Below are 9,810 nucleotides of genomic sequence, written 5' to 3'. Positions count from 1 at the left end.
TCGTCGCGGCGGTGGCGACAATCCGTCGCGTGATCATGACGAATACTATCCCCAAGCCCTCACTGGGGAATAGAGGGAGGAGCTACATCACCGCAACGTCCAGGCGCTCCAGACCCCCATCGTTGGGGAGACCTCCGAGGCTTGGGCCTTGGAGGCTGCGCGCTTAGCCACCTTGGCTGAGCGTAAGTGTCTGGAGAATCTCCAGCAAGCACTCGACGGACGCGTCCATAGCAGATTCCTGAATCCAGTCGACATCCACGACAACTGTTTTGGACTGAACATCAAGTATACCATACTCCGATCCAAAATGTTGCAGTAGCAGCACACATAGTAGAGTCAACTCAGCTGTCTCGTTCAGAAGCTGGTAGAGGTTTGCTGCAGATCCGACCGCTGCTCCGGGGAGCAGGGGAATAGAACTCGACTGTTTCTCAGTCGTGTAACAGAATCCATAGCAGATCTGTGGTTGCGAACACAGTTCAGTCGGCGCATTGCCCAAGATCGCCTCCACGGCGTGAAGATCGTGGTTACCGCCAAGATCAGTACCTTGGTCAGGGCCACGGGGAGTTTGATCCTCGATATCCTCATGATAACCACCGTCGAGTGCCTATGCCCCTCCGAGGGGCGGGTCGTACGCGGCCCGGCGGTGTGACGACAGACGCCCGTATGGTGATAAGCGGGGGATTCCAGTCGACCCAAGAGAGCTTGGGTTCATTGTGAGGTTAGTCCTTGTACAAGGCTTGGTTGATAGAGGCAGAGCAAATAGAGAAGGTCAAGATAGAGATTGTTCGATTGTTAGCAGAGCATTTGTTTCTGGGCCCGAGTGTTTCAGCAGTGCCATCCGAGCCGCTGAGATCCCGCCTAACTTTAGACTGGCTACTAGTGTCAAAAAGTTCACCGGTGAGTCGAAGCCGGACACTTGGTTAGAATATTACTGAGTGGCAGTTTAGATTGGTGGAGGCAACGACGACATGGCCATGAAGCACCTCCCCTTGATGCTCGAGGGTTTGGCTAGAGCTTGGTTGAATTAGTTGGCTCCTGGAAGTATTTTTTATTGGGAAGATTTAGCCCGAGTGTTTATCAAGACATTCGAGGGCACCTGCAAGCGACCTGCTGGGCTGACTGAATTGCAACACTCGTTCAGAAGCCGAATGAAACTTTGAGAGATTTCATCCAGAGATGGACTACTCTTCACCATATGGTGGAAAATGTGTCAGAGCATCAGGAAGTTTGCGCCTTCAAGGAGGGCGTCTAATACAGAGAGCTCATCCTGAAGTTTGGTCGTCCCGGGGACATGTCTCTGAGCCCAATGATGGAAATAGCCACTCGGTATGCTAATGGTGAAGAGGAAGACTGACTCCATAATGGTAAGGGGAAACCAGTCGACTAGGACGCCGAAGGTGGAAATTCCAGTCGGAAGCAAAAGTGTAAAGCTGAGACTATAGGTCATGCCGAAGCTGTAGTCTTGGATGCACAAGGAAAATTTAAAGGAAAACCTAAAGGGCAGTGGGTACCCAAGAAGGTGAAAAATCAGTCAGGCCAGGATGTCTTGGATTTGTCGTGTTATATTCACACGAAGAAACATGAAGAGGGTAACTTGATTTAGCCCAAGCACACCACTTGACAGTCTCGACTCCTGATTCAGCAGTTTCGAGAGGGTCAACCCAGTGAGGAAGAATCTGATAAGGATGAGGAGAAAGAAGAAGACGATGGTTACCCCAATATCAATGCCACCTTGGTGATCTTTGCTGACGTCGAGAGCAAAAGTCGACTAAAGGTCATTAACAGAGAAGTGAACATGGTTGCCCTGGCAACTACTACATACTTGAACTGGTCAAAAACCCCTATTACATTCGACTAGTCTAATCACCCAGCGCACGTTGCTACCCCTGGGCGGCAGGCGTTGGTGGTCAACCCAGTCATTGGGGGCACCCGACTGACTAAAGTTCTTATGGATGGTGGCAATGGTCTGAACATTCTGTACGCTGAGACCCTCCAAGGGATGGGCATTCCGATGTCCAAACTCAGTGAGAGCAACATGCAGTTCCACGGTGTCATCCTCGGAAAGAAAGCAAAGTCACTCGAAAAGATTGCTCTTGATGTGGTTTTCCGTGATTCCAAGAATTACCGCAAGGAGAAGTTGACGTTTGAGTAGTGGATTTCCAGAGTGCATATCATGCTATTCTGGGTAGGCCCGCATATGCTCATTTCATGGCCCGACCATGTTATGTGTATCTTAAGTTGAAAATGCCTAGACCCAAAGGTGTGATCACGGTCATGGGAAATAGGCAAAGAGCAGAGGAGTGCCTCTAGAAAGGCTCCAAAATTGCTGATGAGCAAATGGCGGTGGTGGAGTTGGAAGAATACAAGAAAAATGTCGATCTGAGTGATTTGTTGTGAGCCAAGAAGCCTTCTTCTGAGTCTGCATTTCAGTCGGCCGGCGAAACAAATCCAGTCAACATTCACCCAGAAGAACCCTCTGCTGCTCTGACCCACATTTCAACGACACTCGACAGCAAATAGGAAGAAGCGCTCATCCAGTTCCTCCATGAGAACTAGGACATCTTTGCATGGAAACCATCAGACATGCTGGGTGTACCCAGGGGGCTGGCTGGGCACCATTTGCGTGTCGACCCAAAAGCAAAACCTGTCAAAGAGCATCTTCGTCGGTCCGCCATGGAAAAGAGGAAGGTGATTGGCGAGGAAGTGGCTCGGCTCCTGTCAGCTGAGTTCATCCACGAGATATACCACTCTGAGTGGCTCGCCAACATTGTCATGGTCCCCAAGAAAGATGATTCACTTCATATGTGTATTGACTTCAAGCATATCAAGGGCCTGCCAGAAAGATCACTTTCCTCTCCCCCGCATCGATTAGATTGTCGACTCGACTGTAGGGTGTGAGCATTTGTCTTTTTTGGATGCATATTCTAGGTATCATCAGGTCTGACTGTATGGACCCGATGAAATAAAAACGACCTTCATCACCCCATTCGGGCATTTTTGCTATGTTACCATGCCTTTTGGTCTCAAGAATGTTGGTGCCACGTTCATGCACATGATCCAGAAGTGCTTGCTCACTCAAATCGGTCGAAACGTGGAAGCATACATGGATGATATCATGGTCAAGTAACGCAAGAGTTCTGACCTGCTGACTGACCTCGTTGAAACCTTTGCCAATTTAAGAAGATATGACATCAAGCTCAACCCGTCGAAGTGCACATTCGGAGTCCCAGGAGGGAAGTTACTCGGTTTTCTCATTTCCGAACGAGGGATCAATGCAAATCCAAAAAAGATTGGAGCAATTCTTCGAACGAAACGCCCTGTGCATGTGCATGATGTTCAGAAGCTTACAGGTTGTTTGGCTACATTAAGTCGATTCATTTCTCGTCTCGGTGAAAATGCATTGCCTCTTACCGACTGATGAAAAAGTCTGATACATTTGAGTGGACTCTTGAAGCTGAAGCAACGTTTGTAGAGCTCAAAGCCTGCTTTCCACCCAGCCGGTGCTTGTTGCCCCAGTCAGCAAAGAGCCTCTATTGTTATATATTGCAGCCATTGGACAGGTTGTCAGCATAGTGCTCACAGTCGAGCAAGAAGAAGAAGGCAAGGCCTATAAAGTGCAACACCTAGTGTATCACATTTTTGAAGTCTTGACTTCATCCAAGCAAAGGTACCCACATTACCAAAAGCTTGTCTATGGAATCTACTTGACTACGAAGAAAGTTGCACACTACTTCCAAGACCACTCAATTTTAGTCGTCAGCGACGCTCCATTGTCTGAAATTTTGAACAATTGAGATGCAACTGATCGAGTGGCGAAGTGGGCAATTGAACTTATTCCTCTGAATATCAAGTTTATTTGAAGCAAAAAAGGCAATTAAGTCTCACGCAATTGCAGATTTCTTGGCCGAGTGGATTGAGAAACAGCAGCCGACTCAAGTTCACTCGAAACACTGGACCATGTTCTTTGATGGATCTAAGATGTTGAATGGTTTTGGTGCTGGAGTAGTCCTGGTGTCCCCAAGAGGCGACAAACTCAGTTATGTTCTCCAGATTCCTCCAACAATGAAGCTGAGTACGAAGCCCTTCTGTATGGGTTACGTATGGCCATCTCACTCAGCGTCCGTCGCCTGATGGTTTACGGCGACTCAGATTTGGTGGTCAATCAGGTGATGAAGGAGTGGGACATCAGGAGCCCTGCCATGACTGGATACTGCAATGCAATGAGGAAATTGGAAAAGAAGTTTGAAGGATTAGAGCTCCACCACATACCCCGACGCAAGAATCAAGTGGCTGATGATCTTGCGAAAATAGGTTCCACTCGGAAGCCTATTCCTAGTAATGTGTTCTTGGAGCATCTCCACACCTCGTCAGTACAAGAAGATCCCTTTACAGAGGAACCCCCACAACCAATAAGTGCTACCAATCTGACTGAGGTCAAAGTGCCAGCAGTAGTCGACTAATCATGGAGGCTTTAGTAATCACCCCATGACTGGACAGTGCCATATATTGCATATCTGCTCAGGCAGGAGCTCCCAGAGGATGAGGATGAGGCCTGCCAGATCGTCCGTAGATCCAAGGCATTCACAGTAATAACAGACAACTTTTCAGAGAGAGTGTTACTGGTGTGGCTCAGCTATGTATCTCTCCAGAAGAGGGTCGACTGATCTTGAATGAGATTCACTCGGGGACCTGTGGTCACCACGCGTCCTCTCAGACCATCGTGTCCAAAGCATATCGAGCAGGATTCTACTAACCATGAGCCAATGAAATGGCAGAAGAGATAGTCGAGAAGTGTGAAGGTTGCCAGTTTTACTCGAACATGTCCCACAAGCCTGCATCAACCTTGAAGACTATTTCGCTCGTCTGGCCATTTGTTGTGTGGGGACTGGACATGATTGGGCCGCTAAGGACCGGCAGAAGTGGCTTCACTCATTTGCTCGTGGCAGTCGATAAGTTCACTAAGTGGATTGATGCCAAGCCTATCAAGAATCTTGACTCAAGCACAGCCATCCGTTTTATCAAAGAGTTGGTGTTCCGGTATGGAGTTCCGCACAACATCATCATGGACAACGGCTCAAACTTTGATTCTGATGAGTTAAGAGCATTCTGCGCTACCCAAGGCACTCAGGTCGACTACGCATCCATTGCCCACCCGCAGTCGAATGGACAAGCTGAAAGAGCAAACGGTCTGATCCTCCAAGGGCTGAAACCCCGATTGATGCGCGACCTCAAGCACGCAGCTGGAGCTTGGGTGAATGAGTTGTCATCTGTTCTGTGGGGACTGAGGATGACTCCCAACCGGTCGACTTATCTAACCCCTTTTTTCATGGTGTACGGGGCTGAAGATGTGCTTCCAAGTGATCTGCTGCACAATGCTCCCCAAGTGGAACTCTTCTTAGAAGCCGAGGCAGGGCAAGCACGCCAGGACGCTGTTGATCTGCTAGAGGAAGAGCGAGAGATGGCTTTGATCCGGTCGACCATCTATCAGCAAGACCTTCGTCGATTCCATGCCCGAAACGTCAAAGGTTGAGCATTTCAGGAAGGAGACCTTGTGCTCCGAGTGGATCAGAAATGGCCTCACAAGCTCATTCCAGCTTGGGAAGGCCCCTTCATCATCACCAAGGTACTCCACAACAGGGCTTACCACCTTTATAATGTCGCCAAGAAGGAAGATGAGTCGCACTCTTGGAACGCGGATCTGCTCCACCGCTTTTATACCTAAACACTCGGATCGTTGAGATGTAATCAAAATACTTTTTAAATTGTTTATCAAAGACATGATTTCCACAGTCTCCTAATGATTGTGTTCGCATAAACATATGTCCAAATCCCCTAGTGGGTGGCTCAGCTGCGAACCAGATTCGCCTAAGTTTTACAAACATAATCTGAGTGAAGAGCAGTCCTCTCACTCGGGGGCTTAGCTGCGAACCAGATTCGCCTAAGTTAAAAACATACTCCGAGTGAAGAGCGATCCTCTCACTCGGGGGCTTAGCTACGATCCAGATTCGCCTAAGCTAAAAAACATACACCGTGAAGAGTGATCCTCTCACTCGGGGGCTTAGCTACGATCTCGTATTGGCCAAAGTTACAAAAACTACTCCGAGTGAAGAGCGATCCTCTCACTCGGGGGCTTAGTTGCAATCCCGTACTCGCCTAAGTTACAAAAAGTACTCCGAGTGAAGAGCGATCCTCCCACTCAGAGGCTTAACTGCGATCATGTACTCGCCTAAGTTACAAAAACTAATCCGAGTGAAGAGTGATCCTCTCACTCGGGGGCTTAGCTGCAATCCCGTACTCGCCTAAGTTACAAAGACAACTTCGAGTGGGAGCAATCCTCCCACTCGGGGGCTTAGCTGCGGTCCCGTACTCGCCTAAGTTACAAAAACTACTCCGAGTTGAGAGCAATCCTCCCACTGGGGGGCTTAGCTGTGATCCCGTACTCGCCTAAGTTACAAAAACACTCAATCCGCAAAGACGACTGGATGCACTCTGAGCTGCGCCACAAGTACAATGTTCGCTCCACCCTATACTTTGGGGCTTAGCTGCGAACCAGCTTCGCCTAAGTTAAACAATCCAAGCACATTGGAAGCAAGGAAACTATATTCAGATAAAACAACCAAGTTCGGATAAATCCAACGAGGTTTAGAACCACAAGCAAAAGTACTCGGGCGTAAGGCCCGAAACAGTTTAAGAATTACAAAATCACTCGGCATTCCGAGGCAAATAAAGTCAAGTTATCAAGTTTTTCACTTGGGAGGAGGAGGACTAGCTGGCTCGACGAAAGTATCCAAGTCGATGCCATCTGCGATGCGAGTGACTACGTCGATGAAGGTCTCCATAAAAGATTAAAACTAAAGCTTCTTGGTGTTTTCCACCTAAAGAGCTTTCACCTTCTCTTCATTGGCATCCTTGCAATGAACACGGATGAGTGATAGAGCCACATCAGCACCGCAGCGAGCATCTGACTTCTTCCACGCCCACACTCGATTAAGGATGTCGTTGAGTCGAGTCATCAATGACTCGAGGTCATTCTAAGACACATCTTCTGGCCATAGCTCCTTGTCTATCTGCGACAGTGCAACTTTCAGTCGAGCAACATAGTCAAAGACACTAGCAAGGCGAGGTTCTAGTTGCAGCACGTTCATGGCAGCTTCGTCCTTGACGGGAGAATTAATGGGGTCCAGTCATGTCTCAGTCCGCCTGGTTTCTTCCTTGAAATTTTGACAGAACTCTGCATGGAGAGAAAAATAGTGAGTTGGTGGCAACATTGTGAAGAAGTTTTTGATCCAGTCGGATGAGGTAAAATACCTTCGAGCATGAGGAACATCTTCTTGGCAAGACCTCCCAGACAAGCTTCTAGTTCGTCCCTCTTCCGAGTAAGAACATCCACTTTGTCAGCCAAGGCCACCTTCTCCTCCTTCAGTTGTGCAGTTTCTTTCTTTGCCTCGTCAACATCAGTCTTCAGCTTGGCATTCTCTTCCTCCAACTTGCCGACTGAAGCTAGCTGCCTGTTAACTAGTTCAGTCTTCTCACGTGTCATCTTTTGTGCCCCCGCAAGGTCAAGGTCCTTCTGCTCCAAGGCCTGCTTCATTTTGTCTAAAGAAATAACATTCCTCAGACGAGCTTCGAGTTAACGATTTTTACTACGCACATCTGTTCGAGTGGAGTCACTCGGTTCAAAGGACGTGAAAGGAAAAATGGCAAGGCATACAGTCAACAAGTCATTACCTCCCACGATTGCCACTTCATCTTGAGCCTTCTTCAGATTCTCCTTGGCCAGATCCAGGTCAAGCTTGAGTTGGATTTTCTCCTATTCCAAGGTAGCATACTAAGTCCCAAGCTCACAAGATTTCTGCAACCAACTACAAGACAAATCAATCGACAGAAACAAAGATCAGTTACTTCCGAGTGAAAAAGTGCAAGATCGGATTGCTATGGAAAAAGGGTTCTAAGACTGCCGCCAAATCAAACATTCAACAACAGTCTCGGGGACTACACCTAGTGGGTGCACTTGTGTGCCCCCACTGGTATGATTTCCCACTTGGCATGGTCCGCCCTGCCCGAGTGGAAAGAAAAAAGAGAGAGAGAAGAAAAATCATTTGTTCTCAGACCACTGTCGACTTCAGGTAGTCAACGGCGGTCTCGGGGACTACACCCAATGTGTGCACTCAGCGTGCCCCCACTGGACCAAGAACTCACTGGCACGACCTGTCTAACTCGAGTGAAAGAGCTACACAACTACAAGTGAAAGAGCTACACAGCTACAAAAAACACCGAGTGGGTGTACAGATGCAAAGTACAGGCTGACATCTTATGAATAATAAAGCAGTACTTTTCAGATAGCATATTCTAACAGAACAAGAATCGAGCTAGAAAGCCAATCAGAAATCAACTTAAAATCCCACTTACTCGGACATTAGCTTGGAGAGCAGAGCTGGCGTCGTAGGCGGCCTTGCTGGTGTCATACACCACCTTCAGTCGGTCCATCATCAGACCTGCCTGGATCATGGCTTCCTTGGCAGCTCCTACTTGGTCCTCCGGAGTGTGATGTAGAGCAAAGGGAGTGGATGAGGAGCCGATGATGTGGCCGGTGGGGTTGGAGCTTGAGGTTGTCCAGTCGGACCAGAAGTCTGAATAGTCGACGCCGAGGGCTTGTCAGTCGACAGAGGTTCAACAAAATAGACAGTGGCCCGTACTGGATCGTCAAGTTGTTGAACTACAAGCTCAGATGCCGGGCAGGACGCTCTGTTGGCAGGTGCCCTCTTGCTCAAAGCTCTACCTCTTCTCCCAGCGCTCCGCTGAGGTACTTCCTCGTCATCATCATCATCATCATCATCAAGCTGGATAACATTTGCCGGTGCTCCAAAACACTCGATAGTAAGATTTTAGTCGTCCACCCAAAATAGTCGACGGAGTGATAGCATGACTATGGAATCATACCTGCTCGAGAGGTGGCCGCATCTGCGGTCTCCGCGTCAACCCGCTCCTTGTCGATGTCCATAGATGTTGCAGAAGTAGTAGCACTGAAACTTCCAAATTTCACTCGGTCAAGCAAGTGAAGAAGTCCACAGTGGCAACGAAAGACAAGAAAGGAAACACTTACGTCGAAGCAACGGGCACGGCCACCTTGACCCTAAGCAGGGCCTTCCGAGGCTTGGGTGGAACAACTTTGGCCTTCTTTGCGGCCTTCTCTGTTAGGTCTGGGGTTGATGTTCGAGTGTACTTCGGAATCTTTGCACTCGACGGAACTACTTTGCCATGTCCTTCCACAGGGTCTTGCGATTGTTTGGAACGTCGTTCAGAGTGGGGTGGCAAGTCGACTTCCTCACTGTTACCAGAGTCCTTGCTGTCATCTGCATATTGCCAATCAATGCTTTCACCATCACTGTCTACTCCTTGGTGCTGCTCCCCTTTCGGCATTGAGTACATCTTGGTGAAAACCTACAAGACACAAGTTACAAGTATCAGTTGGATTCAAGAACAATCGCGCATTGAAAAAAACACTCGGTAAATCAAGCCTAACCTCGTCTGGGGCATTGCTGGCGTCAAATGGCAAGATCCTTCTGGCTCCATGAGGGTTATCCTTGTTACCAGTGATGCTTCGCAGCCACTGAGCCACCGTCTCCTTGGCGACCTCCTCTGGGTGGACCCGAGTGGTGTCATCGGTGCCCCAGTACATCCACATTGGGTGGTCATGAGCTTGGAGAGGTTGAATGCGTTGACTGAGAAACACCTCGAGCAGATCCATGCCAGTCACACACCCCTGGACCAATGCAACGACTGCGTCGACTAACATGGACACCTCACCAT

General features: G+C 48.7%; 1 protein-coding gene across 1 annotated transcript; it reads left to right on the top strand.

Annotated features, from left to right (window-relative positions):
• The first annotated feature begins 5,062 nt into the window (after positions 1 to 5,062).
• LOC147964665 (uncharacterized) lies at positions 5,063 to 5,530 on the top strand. The gene has a single exon (XM_087530095.1). The coding sequence runs from the start codon at positions 5,063 to 5,065 to the stop codon at positions 5,528 to 5,530; it is 468 nt and encodes a 155-aa protein (XP_087386221.1).
• The last annotated feature ends 4,280 nt before the right edge of the window (positions 5,531 to 9,810 follow it).

The sequence above is a fragment of the Triticum urartu genome, chromosome 6A, assembly GCF_056163025.1.
Source record: "Triticum urartu cultivar PI428250 chromosome 6A, HENAU_Tu73, whole genome shotgun sequence".
In the NCBI taxonomy this organism is placed as follows: domain Eukaryota; kingdom Viridiplantae; phylum Streptophyta; class Magnoliopsida; order Poales; family Poaceae; genus Triticum; species Triticum urartu.
This window is presented reverse-complemented; position numbering and strand designations above follow the sequence as displayed.